The sequence below is a fragment of the Indicator indicator genome, chromosome Z (assembly GCF_027791375.1).
Source record: "Indicator indicator isolate 239-I01 chromosome Z, UM_Iind_1.1, whole genome shotgun sequence".
Lineage (NCBI taxonomy): Eukaryota > Metazoa > Chordata > Aves > Piciformes > Indicatoridae > Indicator > Indicator indicator.
In genome coordinates this window covers 19,729,582-19,749,878 of record NC_072053.1, presented here as the reverse complement: position 1 = coordinate 19,749,878, position 20,297 = coordinate 19,729,582, and the positions used below count along the sequence as shown (strand labels likewise).

Sequence of the window (20,297 nt, the reverse complement as noted above, 5' to 3'; positions counted from 1 at the left end):
TGACTTTGCAACTTGGCTGAAAGTACAGTTGTGTTGCATCGTGGTTGTGACAGCAAGTATATTCTGTCTTCAAGATGTTCTTAGTTAAGGGGTTAGAGTCACACAGTGTTTGTGAAATACGTTACCAAAAAAAACTGTCTCACCCGCCCAATTTTTCTATGATCTCTGTTTTTAGCCTCCTCCTGGAATTTCTCCCATTCCTTCAGCATTTTTGCATCTGGGAATGAAATTCCATAGATCCGCTGGAGGGATTCCATATCAGCCTTGCCTTCCCAATAGGTAGAAGAATTCTGCATGCAAAATATAAAAGAAACAATGAAAAAAAAAAAAGAAGAGAAGCCTCCATGTTTTACTACTACTGCCTGCTATGGGAAGGCATGCAATTACTAGTAAATCACTATATTTAACACAGAATAAATAAGGCATAAAGGAAGTTTTATCTTACATTCAGAGCGCTGATTATAAATATCCAGAAAGGTGAACAGAATATGTAAACATGGTTTTAAGCTCTTTCCTATTTTTTTAAGTCTATTTGTTTATTTGTAGCCATGCAATTGCAACTGTTTATGCACACTCTGATACAATCATCAGCTGAGCAAATATTTATAAGCTCTCAACCAAGCTCTGGTTCAACCAAGACTTAAGCTGCACTCATGCTCTTCTCTGTGCTGGAAGTGCAGGTCCTGGCCACCTATTTGAGTTTCACATTGATGATCGTGCCAGCACACACAACTTTGCCAACTTCTCACAGCACATTTTTGGCAATACATTCTTGGATAAGCCATGACCATGTTGACCAAAAACTGTCCTACATTTGTGTAGGGCAATTTCAGCACTCACCTTATGAATTTTTATGGCTTTTATCTTGCCAGTATGTCTAACATGAGGTCCTCTGCACAGATCTATCAAGGGACCACACCTAAAAAAGAGGGAAACGTTGCTCTGATGCATTTCATCTTAAAAGGTTATTATCCAGCAATATTATGATGCATGCATAATTACCTGTATACTGTTGTAGTTGGAGTATTGACCTTCTCATTCAGGATACGACACTTGAATTTATTATACTGAGAAGAAAAGCAGCACACCTATTTGTTAACTCTTTGTTAAGCAAGAGAACTGACAACCTGATGTTACACTGTATCAAAAGAGAATTATAAAAGACAGATAGAAAGACACAAACATAGTCCAGCAGTGGGGTGAGCTGCCCAAGGAGCACCTTGTGCAGTTGCCATCTGTAGAGGTTTTGAAGGCCTAAATGGATGAGCTCTGAGACATGTGGTCTCATTTCAGCATTGACCCCATGCCCTGTGCAGGAGATTGGTCTGGGGACCCACAGAGGTACCTTCCAACCTGCATGACACTATGATACTCCTGATGTTCTAACAGTGAAACTGAGTAAAAGTTCTATCTCAAGAATGCAAGAAAATTGTTTGCAGGCAAGTACTAACGAGAAAGGATCAGCTTTTGATGTTGCTTGGACTTTCTCAGAAGTACTCATTCTAAAAAATGTTTTATGAAGGTTTCTGAATTCATCAGCACAAGCAGGTATAGTATCACCACAGCATTTTACAAATGGCAAATATAATACAGGTACATCACATAATGGCACATGAAATACTGCACATTTCCATCTGTGAGAAATAAATGAAGAACGTGGCTGCCAAGATTTCCCCACTGGCATAAATTCTTATAGTGGCAGAAAATCTAATGCATATTCCTGAGAACCTAAGAATGTTTCTGTTAAACATCACAAAAGAAGTTATAAAAACTTATCACTGTAAAACGTTAATTTTATAGACCTTACCCTACCATTTACACAATACGTAGCTAAAGTTACAGATACTTAAAGAATAACATCACAGTGCTACAAATGAACTTCTAAACCAGCGTACCTTAAACATTTCAAGTAGTGTTTCCTTTTTAACTTCCAGTCTTTCAAAGGCTTGTTTTTCCTTCATTATCTTTTTGCATAATGTTTCCAAAGCAGAGAAGTCATTACTTGATACACCTCTAAAATAAACACACAAAAAAAGTAAACCATTCTTGCTTTCACTTCCAATTTCTGATCCAGCTGCCACGCAGCAGCTTGTTGATAAAACAGGCTGCTAAGAACAAAGCAGTCCGCACTAGTCTTTGGTTAGGGCACAAGCAGGTAACAATAATTTTGCTGACTGCCATCCCCTCATTCTCTGAAAAAGAGAAATAAAAAAAACCTACCCTTCCTCAAGGAACATGTCGTAATAAAATCCATTTTCTATTGGTGGGCCATAGCACAAACAGCCACCATAGATACGTTCCATTGCTTCACCCATTATGTGAGCACTTGAGTGCCAGTACACCTAATGGAAGCAACGAGAGAGGATCACTCTGAATGTGCACAACACTTCTGAGTGTTTTAATAAAACATTTCCTGAAACGCTTGCTTTTAAGGATACTTAATGTAGATCCTATATTAGAGTAGTCTGCAGAACAAACATGACCTGCCCAGCAATGCTCTCACCCTAAGCACCAGTATTTCCAAAATTGTTTGGGAAATTGCTTACAGCCTGGTGCAAAATAAGTCTTTTCAGCTGTTGTTGAAATAATTCAATCAATGTCAAGAAGTCAAGAAACTAATTCAAAACTTTTTTTTCCTATGAACTTCTATCAATAAGCTCTGCATAAAGAACAAAAGGTGCACTTTCAACATAATCCTATAGTCCTAATCTCAAGATTTTATGCCTGGGAAATGCTGCACTGAAGTAGAACAGTTCCTAAAGTTCCATCTTGTAGTTAACCTGAAGTATTGACAAATTAAAAGCAATCTATAGTTCAGCCTGCTTTTATTTGCACAGAATAGAAAACAAAAATGTCACAGAAGCCATTATTTACCCAATATAAAAATCCCAAATTTGAATGCAAGACCCCTGTGATAAGTTTGACAGCTTCTTGTGCCAAATTATTTTTAATGAAGACAGTATTTACAAATTTACTGGATATCCACATTTCTCCGAATGAACAGCCAAAATGAAGTATGCCCTTTTGCATGTACCAAGTAAAAGAGCAGTCTATTCAGTACTTTAATGATTGTACACAGACAGTACTTTTGTATTCAGTCTTATTTTCAAAGTCAGTGCTGAAGGTGTCAGTTCAAAAGACCTACTGTACATTAACATGAACGCTGCATATACAACATTTAACAAGAACAGACTTGACATCAACTGCAGCAACTGCTAGCAGACTTTGCTGTCAATACACAGCAGAATGCACATTACTTGCAGCACCCAATCTCCTTTTTATGGAGCTAATAGAAAATGCAAATGTACATACACAGCTAACCTGTTCCCTTCCCTGGTCTTCTGAACACAGTAAAGATGCAAATAATTACTCACAGCTGAGCTTAATGCAAATCTACAGGTAAACAAATTTTGGTAGAAGATACTCACTGCTTGAGCCTCTTCATCTTCAAACTTAAGGAGCTCCAGGGTACAATCCTCCTCCAAAGGACGGTCTAGATCCCAAACCACCTTGTTCACTTTAGCAACAACAGTGTTGTCAGCTAAGCCCTGACTACAGAATAAATACATGGTGTTTAATTTTTTGAAATCAGCAAGTTTAAGTTCCCTGAATTTGGCCTCTATGTTGAGTAAGATTTTTAGAAGTGCTCACAGTTGGTACAATGTAAAAAAATTAAAAAAAAACCCAAACATAAACCAGTTTAGCCAGTCTTGAACGTTCATGAAAATCCTACTTGCACCTCAGAGATGAGGGAAGAAAACTGTGCTGTACACTTGACATTAATACTCATTAGCATATTTCACTTGAGAGGCAGCAACCTTGAAGTACTAACTGGTTTTCAAATCCTATTGCAATGAAACACAGAGCTTCTCTTTCTGAAGTTATCAAATACCATTTCTGATGGAGTAACTTTACAGTTCTGCTTCCACTAGGCTAAAAATCCTTTCCTTGACCTCAGATCACAAATGTGATAAAGGTTCCAAGGACATGGCACCTAAGCCAGAAAAAACAAAAATTATATTTCACCAGTAAGAATCACCCAGTTTTTCTAATTTTAACTGTCATGGTGTCCAGTGGCACTGTTCAAATCTACTCCATAGAAAGTCTGAATAACCTTCAGATGTACCATTGCTCTTCTTGATGGCTATCTCCTATGTAAGACAAAATGCAACAACAACCTGCAGACCTATAGCTGGCTGTGATTGTATCACAGAATAGAATCATACCTAATTCCACAAGCTATCTGGTAAGGAGTAGTCTTCCAAGATTCAGCATCAACCTGCTTGCCGTCAGGTAATGTAACTTTAATGGGTTTGCTGTCATGTGCAGCTCTTTCTGCAAGGAGGCCATCATGTTCAGCTTTAAGTTTATTGTACATTTCTAAACGTTCATTGATAAATGCAGGCCAGGGATTCAGCTATATATAATGAATAAAGACAAAGGGGAAAAAAAAGCAATAGATTATTAGTTTAATACCACATTATGATGAGAACACAAATAAATGGATATACTTTTCACAAGCAGCTATGTCACCTTATCTATATATGTACTATATCTAACAAATAAGTGTTCTTACTATGTATTAATGATGTATTAATTTTACAATAAAAAGATTTCAGTTTAATGAAAATTACTGCACACCAGTTTATAAATGTGCACGTGTTAATAAGCTATGCAATGACAAAAAGAAATTTGAAAACATTGTATAAGCACAAATTAAAAATAATTGTTCTTGTCAGGTCAAAAAACTTAAGGGAACTCCTCTCTTCTGAGCCACCTGGACAGGAACTGAATTCAGCCTACATATACATACAATGACGTCCACACTACCACGTTACAAAGCTATGCAGTTGGCTCAGGGTAAATGCTGGCTAACCGCTGGCAGCCCTGTGAAGTCAGAGGGATTTACCCACCACGAACACGGAAGACAGGGCACCTAATGCAGGTTTTCCTCACCCCAGACACCTGCTGCCTATCTCCTAGTGCAAACACAAGACAGCGTTTTCCATCACCCAGCTGCAACTATAGAAATGTTCCCCCATTACACCAATACAACATGCTGTGGAAGCAACAATGTTACTTTATGACAAACTTTGGGAAATAAAAGAGCGGGGAAAGGAGTTACTGTAACGCCAAACACTTCAGAGGGATGAACAGCAGCACAGCTAGCAGTATGCAATACAGCAACCAGGAGATCACATCGCTCAAGAGCCTGTGGCATAAAGGCAGATTACCTCCGTCCGCCCTCCATCGCCGGACCCTTCTTTCATTTTCTTCTTTCCGCAGTCTGCCTTTTTTTCTTCCCCAGCATCTACCTGAAGGCGAGAACCATTTCCTCATTCTCCAGCAGTCGCTTTAACTCCCCTCAGACCCGCACACCAGGTAAGGGACCCTGTCTCTTCACCCCAGCCCAGTGACTCGCTCAGGAAAATCTCACTCCCTTTCGACCCTCCTCTCCCGGATCTGAGGAACCCCAGACGACCTGCTAGAAGGATGAGAAGGAAAAGGCCTACCCCGGCGACCCGCTGGAAAGGTGAGGAGAAAGAGGCCTTGCACCCTCCTGCCGCCAGCACCCGTCCTCCCGACAGGGCCAGCACCCCCCTCCTCCCCCGGCCCAGGCCTGACGGTGGAACCAGGGGACGCCCCGCTTCAGGACACCAGTGTAAGGGAGAGCCGAGCTGAGGCGAGAGCCGGTGCTCCAGCGCGACCCGCCGCGACAGTGCCGGGCCCACCTGGCTGTCAGCGCCCGCCATTACCACACGCACAGCCGCTCGGCGCAGCGGAGAAGGGGCGGGAGGGGCCACGCGCAGGCGCTTCTCAGCGGCCGGAGCTGATGCAACTTGGTGCGGCCGCAACGATTCCAGCGGAGCCTCGGTGACTGGGCCAATACGGCAGGAGGGCAGCAAGCGGCCGGGCGGCTGTTGAGTGTGTGGCTGCGCCCAGGGTTTGTGCGGCCAGAGCGACGGTGTGTTGGACGCCCCAGCAGATCAAGGTGGTGGAGGCTGTTCCAGTACCCGTGAGGGCTGAAAGCAGAGCCGCGGGGCTCGTGTCTTCACAGCCCTGCTCCCCTCGCTCCTGCGGGGAGAAACATAACCTGCCTTCCATAGTCATCAGGGCCACAAGGCTCCAGGAGGGTAAAAGAGGCACAGGGATGGGGTCGCGCTCGGACAGACTGAGCTATCATTCCCCTGAGGCAGCAATTCAGTCAAGGATGAATCTAATGGGAGTACTTTTTGCAGTGGGGACAAAATCGGATTGACGGATGTTTGACTTCTCAAGGGAAAAAAAGAGATTCTGATGAGATTCTGACAGACTGGAATGTGGTAGTGTGGCTGCTTTGCTTAGGCCTGTCCTGACGGGAGGCTTAGTGTTGCGTAGGAGGCTGCCAACATCTTTAAGAAGGAAGTGATAATTCAGGCACGATTTTTTGCTTTGTAATGTTCTTCCTCTTCTCTCCCTCCTGTTGTTTTTTATATAATAATAGTAGCTTAATTTGGGAAGGTTACATTCTGTCCTCACACTCTCATGATGGCTGTGGACTCCAGGTGTTTGTTACAAATTTAATATTTTCAGTAAATCCTGGCATAGTGTCTTAACTTTGAAGGATAGCTATCAGGGTTGTGGCTTGGCTTGGACCTCTGCTGCTGCTTTTGCCTCCCACAATAGGTCTTTCCTCATCATCTGCAGTAATGATCTGGGATAATAGTGTTTCAGATAACTAAAATACGCTGTAGTGGGCATCAGAGTACCTCAGATTACATAGACTTGAAGTGCTGTAAGAAAAAAGTTCAGGAAAAATAGGCAGTTTTGTACAGTGTTCAAATACTGCTTAGGTAGGAGTCAAGGATGGTTGAGAGAAAAATCACATTATTTGACTGCAAATGCTGGAACTTAAAAAGTGCTGCAATTTTTTTTTTTAAATACTGAAATGAGGTGTACTAAAAATGGACTTACAAATGGGATCAGGCCTAGACCTAATTTATTTGCTGTCTAAAAGTAAATATGAGAAGCATAAAGTGGCTAAGAGACAGCACAATTGAAAACCTAAGTTATAAATAATCTAATGCCAGAATGATAAAAATCCTGTACTGGTAACGTGAAAGAGAAAAGATGAAAGATTTCAGGAGCAATTGGGAGACGTGCTGCCCCTTTTTGTCAGAAGATGGCAGCAGCTAAACACGCTGTGCTAATGAGAAACTCCTACGGGCTACCCTGCTTACAACTCACGGCTTCAGATGACAAGATTTACGGCATAAACCACAAAACTGAGTGACTGCTTTGCTGGCTTCACTCTTAAGCAGCATAATTAGAGATGTGTGACTGAACTCATCTGGACACTAAGCCAGTTTAAATTGATTTTAGTGTTCTTTAGTGATTATCATAAGTGGGTGTTTTGTAACAGTGGGTGTATCACAATTTTTGTTTCTGCTTCATTTGGATGAATTTGAAATGTGATCAGAAAGTTCAGTTGAAATTGCAATATCATTTGGCTTACGTTTCGTTTACAAAAACTAAACATCAAACTAAAATCAGAAATCAAAACCTGAAATCAAACTAACTAGAATTTTAGAAAGGAGTAAAAAAAGAGTAAGAAATAAAAAATAACTGAACGTATAAGAAATGGAGGAAGGAGAAAGACTTGATATTTTAAGAAAAATATTTCACAAACAGTAACACCTCTGGACATTTATTTGCACCAGCTGCTCTAGGGAAACCCATCTATCTTGTGATGGATCACTGGCCTTTCTGTAAAGTGGGTTTGTTTAAAGTTTATGTCCATTCTATTCTTTAGAGTATTTACTAACTTTACATACACCCAACTAATTGGAAAATCAAACTGTATAAAGCCACCCATTTACATCTAGAGTTCATAAATCTGTCATTTCATTTCAAGGCCTAAAGGATTTCCATAAACCGACCCCAAATTAAGAGCTTTCAGCTCCCATTACAAAATCATGCAAATATGATAATCTCAGTTTTGAGAACTGAAATCTTGTGTAGCTTTCTGCTGTATTTATTTCATCTTTGCTGATACAACAAAAGAGCAGGCTTTTTAGAAGTCCAGTATAGCATGTTACACTCAGAAATTTAACAACACACAAAGTGAAGTAAAAAAAGTTGGCATTAAAGCAAAATAACAATAACTGAAGTCTTGTTTCAAACTGGAGCATTCTAAGCCTTGGATTTGGATTATTTTTTTCAACTTAAAAAAATTATTATTTTTATTGGAAGGAGATATATTTTTATAAGGATAAGGAAAATAACTGGTATTTCATGCAAAGAAGGAGACCAGTTTTATTTTGTTTCTATATCCAAAATGGTTTTGTGCACAGCCACTACAGTATTTATTCCAGTAGTCTTCATGGTATCAAGAGGTTTGCTACATGTAGCAGGCTTTTTTCTGCTTCTTACAGAAGAGATGTATGCTTGTGCTTGCTAGAGAGAAAATCCTTAGTAACAGCAGGAATCCCACTGACCTTTTGTAGACTGGAAGCACAGTGACAGGCTTGCCCTATCTCTGTCTCAGGGTGCAGGTCCTCTTCAACTGCTGCTCTTGCCACCATTTCTTCCTACCTGAAACTGGAGATAATGCATTCAAATTGCTCAAGCTCAATTTGTTCTCTGCTCTGAGGCAGTGTTTTTAAAATAAAACACAGTAAAGTTGAATTTGATCAAATGTAGGAGACATCCAGTTTCAGTGTTCATCATTAGGGATGCTGGAATCACAGGTAAAAAATTCTAGCTGAAACTTCAAAACAAGCTTCACTACTTAACATCAGGTGAGCATCAGACTCCTACTAGGAGTCCTTGGGCCTTTTAAAGAAATGAGATGCTGAGTGATTTTTTTGCCTCCCCTTCTTTCTTTTCTCAAACTATATTGGCTTTTTGCTTTATCATAACAAACATGCCAAAAATAATTCATGTCTCATTCACACATCTCAAATTTATCCCTATTCCACTAGCTAAGAGGTTTTGGAATACTTGTAATTGACTCAACAATGTTTTGTCATCTCATATCATGAAAAGTACTAGGTATGGCATCATTCAATTAAACTCAGGTATTTCCTCTTTTCTTTTGATAGAGCTCATACCAGTAATTTTGAGGTCCACATTATTAACCCAAGCAATGTATCTAGGATTAAGATACTTTTCAAAACCTTAGCCTTGAGGGTGAACTTTTCCCACCCTACATCCATCCCCTAGTATTACAGCACATTACTCCAATTTTCCAGATTTGGAATCTGGATTTGCACTTAAAGACACAGAATCATTGCTTACTTTAATTGAAAAAAAACTTCTTTTTTTATACTGGTCTCAAAAAAGATGTGCTGTCTACAGTTGTGTGAATCTGTGACTCCCACTCTGGTCTCTGCTCTCAGTCTTGTGATTGGGCTCTGAGATGGGGATTCAGAAATTCTGCCTTCCATTTCATATTCCTTGTTTAAGGTACAATGGTGATGCAACAGTCAGTTAAAAAGGGAAATAAAGTATTTGCAATTTCATATACTGAGGAGGAAAAGCGCTAACTTGAAAAAATTTAAATCATGTATTAAGTGAACTACTGTCAAAAATCCAATTGATACAACTTCTTTTGCCAAAATTTTGGCTCTTGGACACACCCTTGCTTTTTGTAGCTAAATTTAAACTGGCTTTATTATAACTGAGCATCATCAAGCTATTCTACTACCTAGAATTTTTTGGCTCATATATGGAATTTTCCAGAATCCAAAGTACTTTTTGGTAACTTTCCCCCCTCCCGACTTCCCTTTCCCCCTCCAGACCTCCCTTTCCCCCTCCCCATCTCCCTTTCCCCTCCTCCCCTCCCCCCCCCCAAAAAAAAAAAAAGGAAAAAGAAAACAAATTATGGTTCATTTTAGTGTGCATTTCAGAATGTAAAGTCTGAGAATCTGGTTTACTTCAGATATTTTTGTAATAATGGAATTCCAGTTTCTGAAGAGCTTTTTTTCCCCTATAGGCATCACTGGTATTTTTACCTTGAGAATAATCGTTTCTGTACTTACAACAGCAATACATATTCACTTAACACCTATACAACAATACATATTTACATAACACCAATACATAATAATGTATTTACATAATACCTAAACAATGAAAAGTTATTTTTTTTTCTATTTTTAAAAAATAATTAGCCTGATCAGACTTACTTCCTGATACCCTTACAAAAAAAAAAATGATTTGCATCTTACAGAGATCTGTATCATCTCTCTGAGCTGAGTCCTCTATGCCATGGCAACAGGAGGAATTTCCTACATAATGAGATTACAAGGAAGAAATGCATTTTCAAGTCATTCCTTTGATACAGTCCATAAGCATTGATTTTACAAATTCAATTTCTTACTCCATCATACTCTATACTGGAAATTAGCTCAAAATACAAAAGGATCAAAAAAAAAATATTGCTTCGCCTTCTCCTGCAAGTGCTTAATCAACAATTTTGGGGGGAAATGGCAGACAATATGAGGAAAGCAGGTGCTGTGTTCTAAGATTTTGTTGCCTTTGACCATATTTTTCATTGCAGTTATGACTTTATTTCACATACTTCCAGTGAAATTTATTTTATCTGAAAAGTATGTTCTTGATTTCTCTTCCTAGCCATGACTCAAATGTTCTGCTGATCTTCTTACTAACATCCCTTTTCAATGATGTTTCATGGATACAATCCAATAACAATGCTTCAAATAAAGCAACACATTAAAGCAGCTGAAAACATGGACATCTTAACTGTGAATTTTGTCAAACTGCTTGTGACAAGTTATATAAAGGCTTTATTTTTTGTGTTCTTTTTCCTTGGAAGTACTTGGAATCTTACTAAAAATACTACTAAACTGGTAATCATTTCAAGGTTTTATCACTACAGAGAGAGAGGACAGAATCTTAGCGGTAGCTGCCAGAAGATGGATTCTTGAGGGACTGTACTGTTGGATACTGATCAGAGGAAGAAGAAATTCTGAAGGGGGATAAAAAGTTTTATTTATTCAGTTTACGTGAAAGAATAGGTAATTGCATGACAATTGCACAGAGTGAAGTGTTCCTGGGTTCGGCTAGGAAAAGGTTAATTTCCTTCACTAGAAGCTAGGTGGTGCCACACCTGTAGCCCCTGAACCAGCCAGTGGGATATTCTGTGCCATGAATGTCATGGTCTCCTATCTCTCTGACATCTCCCTATTAATTTCCCAGGATTCTAGCTCTGTCTTCACATGATTCTTAATACCTGGAAAGCACTGCATTGTTCACAGTATGTAGCACATACTTACACAGCCTGTAGCATTTACTTACGCAGCCTGTGCTGGTAGGCTCTGTACATAAGCTTTCCTTTCACGAACATGAAATCAGTCACCCCTTTAAACAAGGGTACTGTTTAATGTTGGCACCATGGGTAAACCACAAGAGAAAAAGGAGTGATGGTAAAAAAATATATTATCTACATATGTGTTTATTTTATCTCCTAGATCGCCCATGCCCAAAATGCCATCTTGGGTGCAGCAGCACTGGGATAAAACATCTGTTACTGCAGCTCACCTGGAGCTGTTTTCTCCATAACACCAGCAGTTATCACACCCTCCAGTCTCTTGGCATTTCTTCAAGTGGAGCTGTTCCCTAGCCTGGTTCTGTCAAATGACATAGTTCAGCAGAAACACCTTTTCCACTCAAATGATACTGACAGAATGAGGGTAAGTAGCAATTACACATGCAACTGGTCTGGCATACCTGGAAGTGCCACAAACTCTGGCAGCATTACTCAGCCAACCAGATAGCTAGGGACTGGAGGCCCATCCCCAAAACTCCTTCTTTCAGATCAGCTACTGCCAGAATAGGTGTGACCTCAAGGCATTTTTTGGTCTTTTTTTTTTTTTTTTAATTCAGGGCAATCCAATTGATTTTGGCCAGAATAATTGTACACAAAAGCCAGAACAATCACACTTCAGCTACCATTTACATTGGGGTCTTGCTGTACTCTGTCCTGCATTGGATAAACTCCTGACTGCCTTTCAGAGAACAAAGCTGGCCAAACTCATCTTCCTGAAAAGTTCTGTCTGGTATTAAAAAAGAATGATGTAGAAATTAAGCTGAAGAAAACAAAATCATTAAAACTTATTTTCTGTTCTTATTTTCTTATGTGAAAATTTCCAGGAAAATTTAAGAGGAGAAAAGAAATATAAATCCACTTATTTCTTCAGAAAGAAGTCTGATTACTGCTAAAATTTCTACAGTTATGTATGTTTGCTCTTTCTGTATGCTTTGGAAGCAAAAGACATGGAAGAGGTAAATTTGGTTTACAAATATACGGAATATTTTTGTCCTTTAGACATTAGCTTATAAGTGCTCATACAAGAGAATGAGTTAAACATTTTCAAGCAGGTTTTATGTGTGTGTGTGTGTGTATGTCACAAAAGCATTTACCTATGCAAAAGCAAAATACGTAAGAACCAATAGGCTCTTAAAAAGTATGTGGCAAACTACACAGAAAGAAGACATCACTTCCTCGAGGTCTCTTCACTGTGTGCAAGTAGAAGCCACACTTCCAAAAGCCTCAATCTTTGCAGAGAGGATAAGGACACCTCCATTTCCTAAACCTCTGCTTCTGGCTGCTTGAAGAAGTGATCTGTTCACTGCCAAGTTCCTTCCTCCTAGCAGGAACTTGAACCTCTGTCCATTTTGTTTGTTGAGCTCTTACACATCTTGGTCAAATTAAATGGCATTAACAGAGATATGAAATGGCTAGTTCCTCATTATGTGTAAAATCTCCTCTTTTGATATATAACACTTTATTGACTACTTCTAGCCCACTCTTAGCTCTGTGCTGTTTCCATTACTTTGCTGTGTCTTCCTCCATCCACCCATCTGGAGCATCTGTCCTTCTCTCTCAATAATCTCATTTGTTCCCACTCCAGTGATATAATGAAAAATGACAAATGTGTATTCCAGCAAGTCAATACAGGCGTTTTTTACTAAAGGATATTAGTGCTCTAATAAACTGGAAATGACAGGCCTCCTGAAGCATATTTTTATTTAAGTAATTATTTTAAATGTTTTTAAAATCAGCTCACTGAAACAAGATCTATCAATTGTATTGAAAAGGGTTTTTTCCCCCATACTTTCCCCATAAATTAATCAGTAAATAACATGCAACAGAAAAGACATACAGATATTTCAGTGCTAATGGCAGCTCTAATAGAGCTCCTGACTCCAGTCTCTGGCAAATTGCTGCTGTCCTTTCAGATCTCTTGCTCTACCATGCCAACACAACTGCAAACCATGCCAATGAACTGATCTGACTTAAAAAAAAAAAATCCACAGTTTCCCTCAGAATAATCTTAGCAATAATAAATTTCTAGGCTCATACTTCTATGTAAACTGATACTGACCGTAGTGCTGAATATCCAGCCAAAGCTTCGATGTCTAGTTTCATTATGGTGTGAAATTTCTGTTCCATTAATATGGGAATACATGTGAAAGTAGCACATCACAACAGTTTTTTGTCTTTACATAAAAGCAATCCAACTCTTTGGCTGACAGTGGATCTAGGATGTCTGATCCCAACTCTTTTTTTTTGAGGGACACCATTACAAGATTTCTAACATTTCTTTTACAAGCAGTATGGGTACCTGTTGTAGAGTTACTGAATCTCGAGCAGAAATGATCTTCCATCTCCAAAGCCTTTAAGTCTCCTAGACAGAATTGCTGTCATGTTGCTAAGGCACAGCAGATGTTTGTATTTCAGCACTTTCTACTTATCTCAAACTATAATATGGGTTTTTTGTTTGAGACATATGCATATGAGAAACAAGGTGGCCATTGTCCTGTGCATTTCAGAGGTGACCATCCAAGGCTGAAGTGAGCCTGGGAAAGAAACTAAGGTATTTTCACTAGTAAATCCAAGGAGCAGTTTTTGTAGCTCTTTTTCTAAGACATGGAAATGAAAATGAAAGTGAAAATGTCCACAAGGTTAAGTCATTATTATAGCAACACTCTGATGCAAGCCAAGATGATTTAGGCTTCTAATTAGGTTCATTTAGCATAAAGGGTCTGTTCTATACCCAGATATTATCTACAAATACAGAAACCTGTTACCTGTAGAAAGTGAACCATTTCCAGTGTAGTCTAGGCAAAAGAGGATGGTGTTTTCCGGGTCAAGTGTACTTATCACAGAACCATAAAATGGTTTGGGCTGGAAGGGACTGTTAAGCGTCATCTAGTCCAACCTCCCTGCACTGAGCAAGGACATCTTCAAGGCTGGTCAGCGCCACGCTGTACTTTTTCAGAGCCATGGGCATTTTCACCAGTAGGAACTAGGTAAGATTCTACCCAAAGTACAATGTGATAATTCCTCTAATTTCATCACTACTCTCAAAGTTTAAGGCATAGAGGTTGGCTTGTGCCCACCTCTCCAGCCTGTCAAGGTCCCTCTGAATGGCATCCCTTCCCTCCAGCGTATTTGTTGAAAACTGTAGTTCTGTAATTTTTAGCTTTCTTTCATTTTGGAAATAATAAATTTACTGTTGCAGCTGCAGACATGCCTTGACTGCAGAAATGCAGGTCAATAATACTACTCAAAGGGAGGGAAAGAAAGATATGCTTTTTAAGAATCCATAAAGAAACTGCTTTGATTTGGAAGTCATAAGACTACTGAAGATAAATTAACTTCCAATAGAAATATAAACTTACACACACGGTTATTACTTCAAAACACTTCAAATGGTGATTTTGTATGCCCCTTGTAGAACTTGCAGTGTAGAACCTGCAGTTACCAGAGGGCAGTCTTCCTGATATGGGTGATGTTAGAAACTGATAAATGCTACATACAATTTGTGACAATTTTAGTGGCATCATACAAATGAAAAACTATTTTTCTGTATTTTAAAATTAACATTAATCAAATGAGGCCTATATTTCCTTGGCAATATTTTGTGTGTTCAGACACATTCATTACTAAGTGAACAGTTTATTATTCATAAAGACTAGAGCATTAATTGGAAAGGACACAAATTTAGACATGCTGTCTTGATGGGCTGCTACTGTAATACAGGGTTACTCTCACAATTTCACAAGCAAATCTATTTTTCTTACATAAAATATATCAGAGCTGATTTATCCCTACTATAATGCCAGATGAACTGAAAAGGACATGGAGAAGAAATAAGGTGACTTAAAATGTATCATGGGACAGCTAAAGGGACATCTCTAGTTGAAGGCTGTTAATGATGATCCTGCATGCAGTGAGGGACAGTGCTTCATGGAGTCTCCAAAGTATTCTGATGGAAATGAAGGTATGGATCCAGTTATTTTGCTCTAACTATATGGGATGCAGAAAATAAGACTTTTACTGTTACAAGGCACACTTGCTGACTGTGATTTATACTGTATAGTTCCAAAGTATTACTTTGGGCCCTACTGAAATTTCTGTAGCTCACACTAGATGTTGAAAATCTAATTTTGATAAACTGACTTATGTCCTTAACACACGAATCTGTCCCAATTCTTCTACACCAGACTGGGACCTTTTAAGATAATTCTGAGAGTAGGATTTTTCTGTGAGGCATGTCAGTTCTTCTGTAATTGCCTCAAATGATGCAAAGATTTGTCATCTTTCATCCTGTTACCTCCCATTCAGTATTACCTTGTAGATGTAAGCAAACAGAGCTGATTGGATTACTCTGGGTTTGCATTTAGCCCTCCATTTTGTATGCTTTAGAGGAGTACATGATTTTGAAATGCTCTCTGACAACATGAGCAAAAGCTGCTACTGAGTGGAGGTCAGGTTTTTTTCATCCTAGCATGTGCTTTTCTATAATTAAAGAATGGATCTCTTGTAGGGCTGCTCACCTTTCACTGTTGGTGGGAATGGATGGGCAGATGCAGAACGTTGTGATTCTTAGGACCATGAGGCCATGATTTTAGCAGTGTTAGTGAAGCTAAGCAGTGTAGTGGAGGGATGATCTTTAGATTACCTAGGTCTATTCTAGGTCATCACAGCTTGCCTTCCCAAGTTCCGTTCTCATTTGTGAATCAAAAATTACATCCACCTGCCTGTGTTTACCTTACTTTGTGCTTTCAAGTGGAAGTTGTTAAGACAACAAGAGTAGGAGGTTCTGCAAAGTGTATATAGTAGGAGGTTCTGCATTGTCTATATAGTAGGAGGTTCTGCAAAGTATTGCCATTGTCTGTATTGTGTGTATGCTCACATTTTGTGTGTGTAGATTCATCTGGTATATATATCTGCAAAGAAGTTGGTGACTGTTAAAAAAACAAGTGCATTTGTCCCTTTTTTTTTAGCATCAGATCAGGCCATCTTGAGTTTTCATGCTGCAATATTTTCACCTAAAACTCTGTTGCATGTCCACGTAACATAAGAATACAAAGGTGAGGCCACAAATGCAAAAAGAGACATCCAGATGCTTCATGTTGCAGGTGACATGGAGTGACATGGGTCACGTGTTGTCACATCTCTTAGGTGTGTTCCTGAAGAGTATAGATTCACTCAAATAAAAAGAGAACAGATTTTTTTGAGAAACAAAGAATTTGGAAATCTGACTGGGTCAGATATATTTGCAGTAGAGATGGCGGAAAAATATTTCATCCTTTCAGCCTCTAGGGGGGACTGTGTTTTCAGCGAACCTGTCTGGGAAGAATTTCCTTAATCTGGGACAGGCTGTTCAGACTGTTGCTAATGCTAGCTGGAAGTTAAGTGATTCTTGATTTGTGTATGAGTTACTTTGGGGGAAAGATAGCCAGTGTCTCAAATGACTTCAGTCCTAAAGGGCCTGAAACCTCTGCAGTCCACAGGCATCCTGCCTGCTACTGATTCACAACTGCAGGATTTCTTCCTATTCAAAAGCATTTATATAGCTAAAAAAAAAGGTATGGAAAATACTGCAAGTGAACTAATAATGATGTGACATTTTGAATTGGGATTAACAAGTAAATTATTTTGCATTTCTGGCTCAGAAAAATAAATCCATGACAGGCTTTAATTGTTCTTTATAAACCCACTTACAGTGAAAAGGAACACCTGAAATGTGCGTGACACTTTGGGCCCACAAAGACACTATGGCTCCCATAAGGCTGAATGTGATTGGTCAGGTGAGTAAGGAACATATACTGTGGGCTAAACATTTTTCTGAAAGCATCAAAATTGGTGTTTGATGCTGCTACAGTTGCATAGTACTGGTTAGATGCCTTTTGTTTCTTTTTTCCCTCATGTTGGCTCTGCTTCTCCCAGCAGTGCTTTACCTCACAAGGGGCAGGCAGTGTGGAGGGATGGAAGCACTGAGATTTATGGGCTTTCTATCTCTTCTGTTGTGTTTACACAGCTTACGCTCAAATAAGACAGGAGAGTATGGAACTCACACGTAAAATGAAAAAGATATGCTAGTAGGGGAAGGAGGGAATCAAGCAATCTTTCCAGATTTCAATGTTGTAAACACATCTGTAGGGTCACCATAAAGCAGGGACTACAAAGGTCAGCATTTCAAAATGTGTCTTAAGAAAATGTTTTTGCAAGCTTTGTGTATATTGTAACATTCTGCTTAATCTCCACTATGTTACATAGTCATTTACAACAAAAAATGCCTGACATAACTTACAGTACAGGAACATACAAGACCAGCTTCACCAGGGTGGATGTTTATGTAATCTGCAAAAACCCTCTGAAGTTCATTTCAGTAATAAAATAAAACTACATGAGAGGCACATTTCTCAGGGATGCTACCCATCTTTGAATTTCTGAGCTTGTTTTACTGAGCCCCATTAGATAAATGTTCCTGGAAAAAAAAAATTTGATGATTACTTCTGTACACTGTGCTATCTGCTGTTTTCCTTCCACTTCTTGGTTGTAATTGCATAAGCTTTCCGAGCTTTCTCTTCTTTGTAGTAGAGGCATCTTAAAAGTGAGCAGATGGTCACCCCAGGTGAGCAGGTTTCCCATTCATAAACTGTACAAAACTAAGTGTACACATGCTGCCCTGAGAACGACCTCTGTGCTTAACTAAACAAAATAATTCTGTAAAGCCAGAAGCAGTTCACTCACCTTTTGAATGCAAACCTGGCACTCTTGAGTAACCGTAAAACATCAAACTGCACACAGCCCTGCTCAGTGTTTGAGGATGTGTGGTGTTACGAGGCACAGAAAACTCCATAGAGAGCCATCCTTCATGATTTTGCTGTGAAAAAGCATCACATATTCCAAAGTCTCTTTCACAAAGCATTTTTCACATTTTGCATTGACGTTATTCCAGAACAAGATGGTCCATTTTACATGGACACTAACAAAATTTTGAGCACAGCAGCTTTGTGGACAGTAAAGAGAGGTGAACAGGTATGCATTTAACATGCCCTGAGCAAGCAGTGTTGTCAAGATAATTTAAAAAGTTTTCTGCTGAGGAAAAGGACTTGTCTCCTTCACTAGGAAAACCTCTGCTGCTTGAGTTATTAAATTGTCTCTGAGACACAGTAGGTGGAAAGCAACAGAAAACTGTCTGGGACTTCTTGGCATGGGTTATCAGAAAGACTCCAGAGACTCTCAGGCAGGGGTCAGGAATCCAGTGCTGGCTTCCCCATAGAGTTATGTCGTCCCTAAGTATGGGCACCTTTGCAAGGTGAGGAGATGGGAGCCGGGCAACTCTGCTTCACCTTGCTCCAATGCCTTTCAGGACGCCCTGAGCACTCCCCAGTGCTGATGCTGCAAAATCCCCTTCACTGAATTCTCTAGCCACGCCGAGCACTACCCCAAATTCCTTGGCGGGGGGGGTGGAAGCTGAAAAGCTTTCCTTATGAAGCAAAGCACACCTTAACCGCCCACCCCGCCCTAAAAAAAAAGAAAAAAAGGCAATTGGACCCTGTACTGCCCACTCCCTCTTGCAGGGACTCACTGGGCAGGGAGGGCAGCAGCCAAGCAGAAAGGTACATAAACGTACACAAAACGTACACATATAAATGTCACATATGTGATGAGTGCACCCCGTCCGGCGATTTCCACTGCCTACGCGCTCGCAGCCCCGGCCAGCAGGAGAGGTGTGCGGGCGCGGGTGGGGGGGGGGGGGTGGTGCTGTCAGAGGGGGCGGGCGGGAGCGGCCGGGACGGCTCCTCCCTGCGCACAAACCCGGCCGCGCCGGGCGTGCCAAGAGCCGCCGCTCCCGCGCTATTTAAGCGGGGAGGGCGCAGGCTTGCAGCCCTGCAGGGGGATCCAGCTGGCGGGGCTAATAATAACCATAATAATCGTAATTATCTATCTATAAGAAAACAAGAAATCAGAGCCGAGATGCTCCGTCCGTAACCCGCAGACGGGAGCAGGTTGTTAGCCAAACACCTACGAAATAAAGCACGACCGAACAATTTCTAGGAGGGCGGGGAAGGGGGGTGAAAAGTTTGCCGAAGCTCGGGCGTCTCGCGGGGGGCGGGAGCGATGCCGCCCTGGCTGCTCGGCAGCCTCTGCTGCGTGCTGGCGGCGCGGGCGGCGCTGGGCGGCAGCCCCGCGGGCGCGGAGGCAGCGGCGGAGGAGGAGGAGAAGCTGATCCGGGTGCTGGTGCTGCTGCCGCAGGACGACGCCTACCTCTTCTCGCTGGGGCGGGTGCGGCCGGCGATCGAGTACGCGGTGCGGAGCCTGAGGGAGAGCAACGCCGGTTTGCCGCCCGGCTACACCTTCCAGCTCACCTACGAGGACTCGGCGTGCGGCAACCGCGCCCTCTTCAGCCTGGTGGACATGGTGGCCTTGCAGCGCCGCCGCCCCGACCTGCTGCTGGGGCCTGTCTGCGAGTACGCCGCAGCACCGGTGGCGCGGCTGGCGGCCCACTGGGACGTCCCCATGCTGTCGGCGGGGGCGCTGGCCGCCGGCTTCGGCGCCAAGGGTGGCGAGTACTCGCACCTCACCCGCGTGGCCCCTGCCTACGCTAAGATGGGCGAGATGCTGCTGGCCCTGTTCCGCCACCATCAGTGGAGCCGGGCCACGCTGCTTTACAGCGACAGCAACCCCGAGCGCAGCTGCTACTTCGCCATGGAAGGCGTCCATGTGGTCTTCCAGGAGGAGGCCTTCCACATGGCTGTGCACAGCTTCGACGAGAGCAGCCGACACCTCGACTTGGACGACGTCGTTCGCTCCCTCCAGAGCGGTGAGAGGGGTGAGTTGGCGGTAGGGCGCCCAATTTGGCTCCTCGACGGCATTCGGTAGTGGCTGGGGCAAGAAGGTGGGCGCTGGGAGCACCGGGAAGGGAAGATTCTGAGGGAGAGGGGCGTCACCTCCTGTCCTCACCCGTGGGGAGACTCACTGCGGTGCTGTG

The 20,297-nt window shown here is 41.4% G+C and overlaps 1 protein-coding gene across 3 annotated transcripts in view; it reads right to left on the bottom strand.

Annotated features, from left to right (window-relative positions):
* The window catches only part of TARS1 (threonyl-tRNA synthetase 1), a 33,706-nt gene extending 13,677 nt beyond the window's left edge, over positions 1 to 20,029 (bottom strand). Inside the window, exons 1-10 of one of the 3 annotated variants that reach the window (XM_054398068.1) lie at positions 12,665 to 12,704; positions 11,953 to 11,979; positions 5,235 to 5,299; positions 4,227 to 4,417; positions 3,429 to 3,552; positions 2,221 to 2,342; positions 1,896 to 2,013; positions 1,003 to 1,067; positions 841 to 919; positions 144 to 290 (exon numbers count right to left, since the gene is read on the bottom strand). In XM_054398068.1, coding sequence (XP_054254043.1) covers positions 144 to 290; positions 841 to 919; positions 1,003 to 1,067; positions 1,896 to 2,013; positions 2,221 to 2,342; positions 3,429 to 3,552; positions 4,227 to 4,417; positions 5,235 to 5,299; positions 11,953 to 11,979; positions 12,665 to 12,704 — 978 coding nt within the window. Of the gene's footprint in view, positions 1 to 143; positions 291 to 840; positions 920 to 1,002; positions 1,068 to 1,895; positions 2,014 to 2,220; positions 2,343 to 3,428; positions 3,553 to 4,226; positions 4,418 to 5,234; positions 5,316 to 5,732; positions 5,764 to 11,952; positions 11,980 to 12,664; positions 12,705 to 19,573 lie in introns of those variants that run through there. The other 2 variants (XM_054398066.1, XM_054398067.1) reach the window with 2 other exon arrangements.
* Positions 20,030 to 20,297: the final 268 nt, after the last annotated feature.